At 42.6% G+C, this 11,711-nt stretch overlaps 1 protein-coding gene and 1 long non-coding RNA gene across 5 annotated transcripts in view; one reads left to right on the top strand and one right to left on the bottom strand.

The window, feature by feature from the left end:
• The window catches only part of ELP1 (elongator acetyltransferase complex subunit 1), a 75,927-nt gene that overhangs the window by 3,602 nt on the left and 60,614 nt on the right, over nt 1–11,711 (bottom strand). For all 4 annotated transcript variants that reach the window (XM_047768105.1, XM_047768107.1, XM_047768106.1 and 1 more), the window contains 7 exons: nt 10,503–10,565; nt 9,703–9,763; nt 8,233–8,346; nt 7,642–7,753; nt 6,426–6,553; nt 5,821–5,975; nt 1,845–1,920 (listed from right to left, as the gene is read on the bottom strand). In XM_047768105.1, coding sequence (XP_047624061.1) covers nt 1,845–1,920; nt 5,821–5,975; nt 6,426–6,553; nt 7,642–7,753; nt 8,233–8,346; nt 9,703–9,763; nt 10,503–10,565 — 709 coding nt within the window. The remainder of the gene's footprint in view (nt 1–1,844; nt 1,921–5,820; nt 5,976–6,425; nt 6,554–7,641; nt 7,754–8,232; nt 8,347–9,702; nt 9,764–10,502; nt 10,566–11,711) is intronic.
• On the top strand, nt 5,896–6,634 carry LOC125120221 (uncharacterized). Its single transcript, XR_007133284.1, has 2 exons — nt 5,896–5,999; nt 6,116–6,634. It is a non-coding gene; the product is annotated as an uncharacterized LOC125120221 (long non-coding RNA).

The following is an 11,711-nucleotide window of genomic DNA, read 5'->3' as shown; positions in this document are numbered from 1 at the left end:
TTCCAAGGACTTCTCTTAATTCTTTTATAGTCAAATCAGTACTTAATTTGAAGCAATTTTGTTATCAATTTTGACAAGTACAATTCAGCTATGATTTAAGCACTTCTCTGGTAACACATTAATCCATTTTATGAAATTACATTTTTGCAAGACTTATAGTCAACCTACATGAAACTGCATTGCATTGTTAACATGAAGCAATCAGAAAAGGCCCATCATGTCACCGATCCCACGGATGGGGATGTGTAAGTGTACTTTGCTGCCAGTATTAGCTGGGAAGGGGCAGGTGAGGAATATCTGAGCGGGACCAATTCTGTGAGTAGCTCATCTGCCTATTTTTGGCTTATGAGAACTTCTCTTTTCCTAGACTGTCCTATAACAACAGGGACATGGATAATACATACTCTGATAATGAAGAGCCTCAACATTTTAACGTCTTTAAGGCTCAGCTGGAAAATGGAAATGCTCTTTGACAAAGTCAACTAGACCACCCTAGGGAAAGCTGTGACTGGACTTGACCTGAAGGTCAGCATCAAGCCAGCAATGAGGAAAAGGCAGAAATCACAACTAGATTAGACACATTAAACAATTAGCCAACCGCCTCCGGTCTAAGATGAATTTTTAGCATCTCAGAACTAAGTGTACATTTTGGGACCAGTGTCCCCTCTAGGAAGGAAGGGATCTAGGAACACAGCAGTTAACTGTCTGGATACCTGAGCTCAGCTGCAATGGAAGGTGGTTCATTTATTCCTGATAGCAACATAAACCATTAAAGTGAAACTTGATTTGACCTGCACAAAACCTACTTCAAATGTCATCAAAATGCTATCACAGTATATACAGCATTTAAATGAAAGAACTTCCATCATATGCCAGAAAATGCAAATAGAAGTTATAAAAATTGCCAACTGTTCAAAGCTAAAAAGAGGCTCCTATGCTTGACTGATTTGCATGAAGGGCAAATATTCAGGCACCAAATGAATCCGTCAAAAGTTATTTAACCAACTTTCAAAAGGAAGCCTTTAGGGCTTTGAGGAATATGTAACCTAACTGATGAGTCATCATCCCCCAACAAACATTTTAGGTATAATTTAACAGAAAATGCATGTGAAATGCTAATACTCTTTGAATTTGTTTTCAAATTATACTGTCAATCCTAAGGATGATTTGAAAGATCCAGCTCTTAAGCAAGGTATGTGAAAATGTCCCCAAGACACTATGTAAAACTGCCAATAGCCAACTATGATGATTCAGAAGAGTCCTTAAAATGGCATCAAATTAGACGGTTTAGACTCAAACTTCAACTGTGATGTACTTGTATGGATGAGTGTTTGCCACTGCACAGGTGTGTATGTCAGAATTAAAAAAAAACATATTTAGGAGTTCCTGTTGTGGCGCAGCAGAAATGAATCCATCTAGGAACCATGAGGTTGTGGGTTTGATCCTGGCCTCGCTCAGTGGGTTAAGGATCTGGTCTTGCCGTGAGCTGTGGTATAGGTCACATGTGGCTCAGGTCGTGCATTGCTGTGGCTGTGGCATAGACTGGCAGCAACAGCTCCGATTAGAACATCCATATGCTGCGGGTGCGGCCCTAAAAAAAAAAAAAGGACAAAAATAAAAAAAATATATACATTCAATGTCATGTTAGATTTCCCATCCCCTCTCCCCATGTTCCCAAAACTAGAGATATTAAGCTGATTTTACAAAAGATATAGTCTTAGAACTGGAGGAAAATTGTAGTGACTACCCAACCTCTCCTTATATTAACAGCCTCTCAACATCTACAAAAAGATATTCCTTCTCCATAGTAAGTGTAATAATTTAAAGAGAAAAAAAATACTAACCAAGAACAGGAACTGCAGCCTTCTGTTGTTGATAAGAGGCCATGATACTATTTGCAGTCGAATTGGGCCCTAGAACCTAGGGAGAAAGTAGGCCGAATCAGCAAAGATTATTTTATACTTCTGATGACAGCAAATACCCAACCTCCACCAGCAGTCCAGAGCCATTCCTTTTCATTATGGTATCAAACACATATGTGGTTTTCATTTGCCAGTTTCTCCCGTCTCCCTTCAGACCTCTAAATCTCCTTCCTACCAGAAGAACAGGTAAGGATGGGCAAACACAGAAAAAGAAAATCTCAAGGATAGAGGCCTGGTCCCTCCCAAACGAGCAGGCCATGCCCTGCGAGAAGGGGTAAAACAAGAGGTTATAGGATACACAGAGCATCAGGTTGTACTCAAAGATGCGTGACAATTTTGACATTAAAGCAATTACATGCTTGGCACAGAGGAGAATGCAAACTCCACACCCATGTTCAAGGTAGAACAAGAGACCCCACAGGAATTCCTCAACTGCCCAAGCCTCACAGGCACACACCAGGCCCTCTGCTGCCCTTCACTCAGCTCTGAGCATCTCCCCCCTGCCCCTCCCGGGGCACAATCAGCAGCCGTGTCACCTGCTCAAAGCACAGGCACGTGACTTGCGGCACCTGCACTTAGGCCATCACCACGCTTTACCAACCAAAGCAGAAACACAACTTTCCTGGTCATTTTCCCCGGAAGACTCTCAAGCTGGTATCTTGGGTGTTAGTAGGACCCGAAGAGAAGAAGGTAAGGGAGACCATGGGGAGGCTTAACTACCAACTGTTAGCTTCCGATCCACTGGTTTGGAAGGTGATCATTATTTCCTCTAGGAAATTCCTATTAGAGTAAATTCAAGTATTGGTGGGGCACCAATTCTTAGCTGCTTTGATGTTTACGCTTCGTCAAATGCTTTTAGATCTACCCTCTCCTCTAACCTTCAAAACCCTCCCGTGACGTTCCCAGGGGAGTACGGTCCCCACGCACAACTGAGGAATCCAGACCCGGGAAGCTTATGTGTTTAGAACCAGCGAGCTGAGGACCAGCCTCTCTCTGTCTCAGCTCCAAAGCCACCCTTCTATACAGTGAGCTCGTGAGGCTGGAGCCCGAGAAAACACCCCTCCTTGGACAGCAGTTAAGCTCCGACAGTAGCAGACACCACAGGGACCCGGCAGGGCTGGAGGGAGGAGGGCGGGGGACTCTGCTCCTTTGCTGGCTCCCTTTCACCCAACAGTAGCTCCCGGGCCCACAGCAGCTGTTCCTTCCAGATTCTTTCGAAGCACTTAGAACCAGCCTCACCCTGCCCCTCAGAAATATCAGCACCGGCTGGCTGGCACCCCCTTCTCAGAGGTTCAAGACCCAGCTGTGCAGGGCCCCACCGCCAAGCATCTAAATTCTAATGACTCCAAACTCCTCTTTTTGTTCTTTCAGTCTAGGGGTACAAGCTGCTGCCCACAGTTACTATCTTAATGTTCCTTCTCTATTTCCCCTTCTGCACTTTCAGTCCTTTAGTACTTGTTTAGCCATTTCCATATATTAAACTCTCTCTGACATAATAATAGCCATGGTGCTCCCATTGTGGCACAGCAGAAACGAATCCGACTAGAATCCATGAGGACGTGGGTTCGATCCCTGGCCTTGCTCAGTGGGTTGGGGATCCTGCACGTCTTTGAGCTGTGGGGTAGGTCACAGACCCAGTTCTGATCCCCAGGTACTGTGGCTGTGGTGTAGTCTGGCAGATGCAGCTCCAATTCAACCCCCAGCCTGGGAACTTCCATATGCTGTAGAGCGGCTGTAAAAAGCTAATAATAATAATACTAACAATAATAGCTGTAGTTTTTGTCTTCCTTCATGGACTCTGACTGATACACCAGTCTTTGTGAATCAAAATACAAATTTTTTTTTTTTAGCTGCCTTTGCGGCATGTGGAAGTTCCAGGGCCAGGCATTGAACCTGAGCCACAGCAATGACAATGCCAGATCCTTATTCCGCTGAAGCACCAGGGAATTCCCCAAATTCAAACTCTTAACGATAGACCTCAGGTGTAAGAGACTGAGCAGATGTAAATAATAAGTACATGACAATGTATTAGAATTCCTGATGGAACACCAACAGTCTTAACATAATTAGCAAAGCCTGTCATAACAACACACAGAAGTGACAAGTCAAATTTACCATAAAACAAGAGGAAAAGCTACTGTCTGGGCTTGCTTTAAAGAACTCTGATCCCATCCATAAGTCTGCACAGGGAAATGAGAGGTCATTTCTGGTCCCAGCCTCCCCCCCACCCCCATACTAATCAAACTGAAGGTTGGGAGTGACCATCTGGCTTGCCCATCTTCTCCGTGACAGCAGTTTCACAAGGAAAGGAAAAACAAAAGCAAACTTAACCTGGGCCAAGGCATACTATGAACTCTACAATCAAACACAAAACTTCGCTTAGGCAGAAGACCTAGACAGACAATTCTCCAAAGAAGACATACAGATGGCCAAAAACACATGAAAAGATGTTCAACATCACTCACCATTAAAGAAATGCAAATCAAAACCACTATGAGGTACCACCTTACACCAGCCAGAATGGCCATCATCAAAAAGTCTACAAACAATAAGTGCTGGAGAGGGTGTGGAGAAAAGGGAACCCTATTACACTGTTGGTGGGAATGTAATTTGGTGCAACCACTGTGGAAAACAGTATGGAGAGTCCTCAGAAAACTAAAAATAGAACTACCATTTGATCCAGCAATCCCACTCCCGGGCATCTATCCAGAGAAAACCATGACTCAAAAAGATACATGTACTCCAGGGTTCACTGCAGTACCATATACAATAGCCAAGACATGGAAACAACCTAAATGTCCATCGACAGAGGAGTGGCTAAAGAAGTGGTACATATACACAATGGAATATTACTCAGCCATTAAAAGGAAAGAAATAATGGCATTTGCAGCAACATGAATGGACCTAGAAATTACCACACTATGGAGTTCCCTTCATTAATGAACCTGACTAGGAACCATGAGGTTTCAGGTTCACTCCCTGGCCTCGCTCAGTGGCTTAAGGATCCAGTGTTGCCGTGAGCTGTGGTGTAGGTCGCAGATGTGGCTCGGATCCTGAGTTGCTGTGGCAGCTGTAGCTCCAATTTGACCCCTAGCCTGGGAACTTCCATATGCCGAGGATGTGGCCCTAAAAAGCAAAAAAAAAAAAAAAAAAAATTGCTAAGTGAAGTCAGTCAGACGGCAAGATACTACTAACATCATATGCTATCACTTACACGTAGAATCTAAAAAAAGGACACAATGAACTTCTTTGCAGAACAGATACTGACTCACAAACTTTGAAAAACTTGTGCTTTCCAAAGGGGCAGGGGGAATACGCTGGGAGTTTGAGATAGAAATGCTATAAAATTGGGTTGTGATGATCACTGTACAACTATAAATGTAATAAAATTCATTGAATAATTAAAAAAATAAAAACAAAACATAAAACCTTAATATAAACATAAAAGCTTCAATATATAGGAGTTCCCGTCGTGGCGCAGTGGTTAACGAATCCGACTAGGAACCATGAGGTTGCGGGTTCGGTCCCTGCCCTTGCACAGTGGGTTAACGATCCGGCATTGCCGTGAGCTGTGGTGTAGGTTGCAGACGCGGCTCAGATCCCGCGTTGCTGTGGCTCTGGCGTAGGCCGGTGGCTACAGCTCTGATTCAACCCCTAGCCTGGGAACCTTCATATGCCGCGGGAGCGGCCCAAGAAATAGCAACAACAACAACAACAACAACAAAAAGACAAAAGACAAAAAAAAAAAAAAAAAGCTTCAATATAAATCTCAGGATTTAACCATGGCACAGTATGTTTTAAGTACAGGAAAGTCTTTTGCTTTGACTTAAGGACTGTGTGAGTATAACCTTCGAGAGTGATTAAAAAAATGCATCCTCTCTCTTTGAGGAAAACTTACTGGTGTGGCTGAACTCTGCTGGGGGGTGAGAGTCCAAATTTCTGGAAGTGACCTTTCCATCAGCTGCAGAGTATCTTCAAAGGCTTTCTGTAATTCCCTTCCTTGCTCATCAAACTCAAAGAGAAAAAGCATCTTTAAAATATGGTATATTTCATCTAGAGAGAAGAAATTGGAGAGTGGTAAGTTGTATCACCAGTTCCAATGCTAGAATCATTACAGACTCCTGGCCCAGCAAAAAATTATCTAACATCATATTATAGTTGCCATTTCCCAAATTTTCTTTTTTCCCCAAAAGCTGGAATAATTCAACATATCTACTACAAAAAGAAGACAAACCCTCTGTAGCCCAAGAAGGAAAGCAGTGTCTCCTCCTCCATCCTTATCCTGGCTTCAGTGGTGGATACCAGTAAGGAAGGCCTCTAGGCTACTGCTGACAAGTTCTGCTTCCAGAATGTGCCTGAAGTGATGCTTCCTGCTGGAAGTTTTTGTCTTTTCAAGTTTAGGAAAATTGTATCTTAATTATCTACGCAACTCTGTCTGTGCTATCCATTTACTCTTTTTTTTTTTTTCTTTGTGGGCAAGAATCATTAGTACTGAGAATATACCTTTCAGTTGCTCCGTGCTCTGCACCACTTCACTCAGTGCCTCCAGAAGGGCCAGATCCTCCAGGGGACTCCCTTCCTTGAGGCTGTGCTTCTTCCGTTCTGCCTTGCGCCGATTCTTAGATGATCGCCTGTTAGAAATAACAGATGTTTTAACAGGGGATCTCCTTGTGCCGAACAGATTAAAATAAATGTAACTACTGGCCACCAAATTTCTGGGAAACCAGAGTGTGTATATATAGATAGATAGTCTTTTGGGAAAAATGGAGATGAGTCATTACAACAATGCATAAAATTAAATTGGGAGAGGAAAGGCAGAAAGTAGTAAGGAAAACCATGAAAAGTGATATCTGGCCTGGAAGTTCTGATTAAACTACAGAATAAAATGAGATTACATCTGATATAAGAGCTGGAACACTGAACAGAACAACAACCAAATAAAGTTAAAACCAAATAAAGTTAAAGGCAATAAAATTAAATGTATATAAGAAGATGCAGACATGCCAGATTGGGATTCATATATAATAAAATATATATGAATCTTATATTCCTCCCTGCCTCAGAGGTCTTTAATTACGCCATCTGTTTTGTCTGGGACTCTCGCCCCAACTGTCAAAAGCTCAGTTCTAGGTGCATTTCTTGCAATTTCTGATCGTACCACACAACTTCACAGATCTCCATTCTAAATACCTAAAGCACCACTCAGTTTAAAAATATAATTTTGCATTGTTTTATGTTTCCCAAGCATGACTCCAAGCTCTTGCAACTCATATCTCCTTCCACGGTTTTGGTAGCAGCTACTAACAACTAGCATATGGATGCTTGATAAATACTTCTAACCAACTGAATGCTGAACTGAAGAAGCATGAAATCTTTTCTCTTTATAATCTTTATATCTTTTGCAACGCTTACACATTACAATCACTTAATATTTCTTAAATAAATAAAATCAGTTGTTATATATAAATTGGGTACCCAGTGCAAGTGCCATGTGGGCAATGGGCAAACCCTTAGGCCATGAAACTGTAGCAGAAAACATTTCAAAGCTGAGTCTAATCTCTTAGAAAAGCTGGGAAGGTCCTTGCACAAGTTCCACAGGGCCTGAGACAATGTCCTCTCCCTCCTGCCACACTGTCCTGGTGGAAAACTGACCTATTTACTTGTCCTTTCTCTGTATACCCAGGGCATGGTCAGGGTGCTGAATAAACATGATACATACGCTGATATCCTGGAGTTACTATGGGAATATCTGCCACTCATGTCACTGCCACTCATGACACTGCTAGTTTCAGAGAAGAGATCTGACTCTTGACCATGGGGTGCCTCATCATCTAGAAAAGAAGAACCAGATGCAGAATGAAAACTCGGCTAATGAGAGTTTAACCTTCAGTGGGGTGAGTGGACTGTGGTTAACCTGGGCAGGGGCATATCTAAGGACATATGAAAACCAGTACAAAGTTGACCTGAAAATGAAATATTACGTACAGTTTTACAACTGTAAACTAGCACTTTACCAAATTTTACTTTTTTTTGTTTTTAAAGCAAAGGAACTTTTGGAAATGAGCTCAGAGTAGTCAGCTGCTCTGGCTGGGGAGTGAGGGGATGTGTGGCAAAGCTCTTCCTATTTGTTCTTGGTCCTGCTCTGAAGACCTCCCCCAGCGCCCACCACACAGGCATACACAGAGGCCTCAGACGTCCACCTGGCACAGTAGTCACCCTGCAGGAGGCACAATAAGCAGCTAAGACAAAGTGTAATGCTGCCCCCTCACCCCCGCAACCCAAGCATCACTGTCTTCAGGCAGACACTCACCCAGATTCACCTGCTGTGCTTGTTCCTTGAGCTCTCGAACCACCAACAGACGGTTTTTATGGCGACTGAATATGGCTGATTGAGAGTCCAGAAATGCCATATAATTTTTCTGGGCTGAGGGTGCAGATGGAAAATATTTTGAGCATGATATTTAAGCAAAGAGGGGAAAAAAAAAAAAAACTACAGGGGAGGGTAGTTAGGGAGTTGGACTTTAACAGAAAGAAAACAAGTAACCAGGTTTTTCAAGCAAGATTTTTTTTCCCTTAAATGAGAATTAACCAGCTCTGCTTTAGGGAAATGAACCAGAGATTGAGATTCCAGACCTTAAAGTTCATCAACATCATCCTAGAACACTCTCTACCACTAAGCTTATAAAATCACCTGAACAACGACTTGGTGTCTAACCCAAGAGAAGACTGGCAAACAAAAGGTGTGTGCAGGGAGCTGTTCACAAAAATGGGAGGAATGTCACTGAAATGCTTCCTAAATGTAAGTATCACGTCTCTGCAGAGGAACTGTCAGCATTTTTCTAGGTTCTCATTAGCAGAGAAAAAGCCAAGAATGGATTGTTATAGAGCCAGGAAGGATGCTTCCAGGTATCTAGTTAGGGGACCTAAAGAGAATGATACACAAAGAACCTACCAGTTTTAAGGAGAACAGGGAGCAGGCCCAGTGAACACAGGTCACTGTCAGAAAGGCCAGACATTACTTGCAGGGCAGACTGTGCAAAGCTCACACCCAAGCTCTACGCCCAAAGATTTCTGTCAATCAAACTGATGACCTTCTACACTTACCTTTAAGGGATTACAGTGAATACCAACCTATTCTAGAACTGATGACACGCACGTCTTCTCAGAGAACCATCAACTTCATTTGCAAAGATTAGTTTTTTGGTTTAAAAAAAATTTCAAATCTACATAACAAGTTGCAATTATTCAAGGGACATACATATACCCTTTACTAACATTTTGCTGTATTTCTGGCTTCCTCTGTTTTTCTCTACACACACATACACAATTATTTTTGTGGACTCCTTTGAGAAGCAGCTGTGGATGTGATCATCTCCTGTTAAATATTTCAGCATCTCTAAGAATAAGGGTGTTCTCTAGATAAGCGCAACTATTGCATGCAGAAAATACACCAATTTGATTTTTATCATCTAATATACAGTTCATATTCAAGTTTACCAACTATTCCCAAATACAAAGATTCTTAATTGTATCTTATCATAGGTTTTTAACATTTAAGTATGTTATGTGATACTATTTAACAGCTTAGCATATTTTAAAACTCCAGTCAGAATTAAATATCGCACCCCGTGGGGAACTCCCAACTGACTTGAGCTCATGAGTCCTTTCATCACTGACATGATTAAAAGATGTGATTCCTTCAGCGGTGCTCTGCCATCTCCCTCTCCTCCCCATCTCCAAACCGCCAAATGAGGAATTCCATCTAAAACATCACCCTCACCTTCTAAAATGGAAGGCTTTACATTGGTTTCTATAATATCCGGTCTGTTATATTTGTGTACCTAAAAGGAAAAATACCACATTTTAGGCAGGAAAATTTTAAGTTGCTGCAGAGTTAAGATACTTGGAAATGGATCACTTTCAGAGGTGACCAGGCTATTTTTCAGAGGAGCAGGCCACCTACAAGGCAGCCAAAGAAAACTCAATTAAAATTCATTTCAGTAAAAAACAGTACTATTTCACATTTAGAGGAATAATTCCAAACACCAAGAATACTTTTTTTTTTGTCTTTTTGTCTTTTCTAGGGCCACACCTGTGGCATATGGAGGTTCCCAGGCTAGGGGTCAAGTCAGCGTTGTAGCCACTGGCCTACACAACAGCCACGCCAGATCCGAGCCGTGTCTACGACCTATACCACAACTCACGCAATGCCAGATCCTTAACCCACTTAGCGAGGCCAGGGATCGAACCTGCAACCTCGTGGTTCCTAGTCAGATTCGTTTCCATTGCACCACGACTGGAACTCCTCAAGAATATATTTTTTTTTAAATATATAATGATTTTTGTTTTTTCCATTATAGCCAGTTTACAGTGTTCTGTCAATTTTCTACTGTACAGCCAAGAATACATTTTTTAAGTGGTTTTAACAACACTGCTTATCCATAGACAGGGAACTATTTTTACAGAATTTCACAGCCTCAGCAGACAAGGGACTCCAGCTGACACTGTCTCCCCTGTGCAGGCTCCTGCTCACTTACTCAGGAGCACCTCACTCAGGAAGGATTTGTGAAGTTCTCTTACCAGTCTCAGAGCTTCTTCCCAGGCAGCTCCTTCTAACAGCAAGAGCACTGCTTCCTCATAATCCTGACAAGGGAACATCAATGAAAATAACAGGTTAATGGAGCAAGCGTGTCACCTGCCACCATATAAACTGCAAAACTGCCAACAGAGCTGCATCTATCTGCCCTTCCAGCCCATCACTCACAGCCCCAGTTCTTAACATGGTTTCTGGCCTACAGTATGTGCTCCATATTTTTTTTTTTTTTGTCTTTTTAGGGCTGTACCCTCGGCATGTGGAGGTTCCCAGGCTAGGGGTCAAGTCAGAGCTGTAGCCGCCGGTCTATGCCACAGCCACAGCAATGCCAGATCTGAGCCACGTCTGCGGCCTACACCATACCTCATGGCAACACAGATCCTTAACCGACTGAGCAAGACCAGGGATCAAACCCGCAACCTCAAGGTTCCTAGTTGGATTCGTTAACCACTGAGACACAACAGGAAGTCCCGAACCTGCATTCTTGAAGTTACTGTCGTTGCGCAGTGGAAACGAATCTGACTAGGAACCATGAGGTTGGAGGTTTGATCTGTGGCCTCGCTCGATGGGTTAAAGGTCTGGTGTTGCCAAGAGCTGTGGTGTAGGTTGCAGACGCAGCTCAGATCTGATGTGGCTGTGGCTGTGGCTGTGGCATAGGCCAGCAGCTATAGCTCTGATTGGACCCCTGGCCTGGGAACCTCCATATGCCACAAGTGTAGCCCCCCCCTAAAAAAAACCAAAACCCTGCATTCTGAGACAATGTTGGGTCCTTAACCCACTGAGCCACAATGGGAACTCCCATCATTCCACCTTTTGTTTCTACGAATTTGACTACTCTAGTTAGCTCATGTAAGTAGAATCATACAATATTTCCTTTTTTATATCTGATTTATTTCACTCAGAATGTTTTGAAGTTTCATCAAGGTGAAGCATGTAAGAGGGTCTCATTTTTCATGACTAAATAATATTCCTGCATGTGTGTGTGTACACACATATATCACAACTTATTTATCCATTCATCTGTCATTGATGCACATTTGGGTTGTTTCCACCCTTTGGCTGTGATGTTGCAATAAACATTTGCATAAGTTTTTTGGGTTTTTTTGTTTTTTGGGTTTTTTTTGCTTTTTATGGCTGCACCCATGGCCTATGAAGTTCCTAGGCTAGGGGTCCAATCAGATCTACAGCTGACAGCT

The sequence above is a fragment of the Phacochoerus africanus genome, chromosome 2, assembly GCF_016906955.1.
Source record: "Phacochoerus africanus isolate WHEZ1 chromosome 2, ROS_Pafr_v1, whole genome shotgun sequence".
Lineage (NCBI taxonomy): Eukaryota > Metazoa > Chordata > Mammalia > Artiodactyla > Suidae > Phacochoerus > Phacochoerus africanus.
This window is presented reverse-complemented; position numbering and strand designations above follow the sequence as displayed.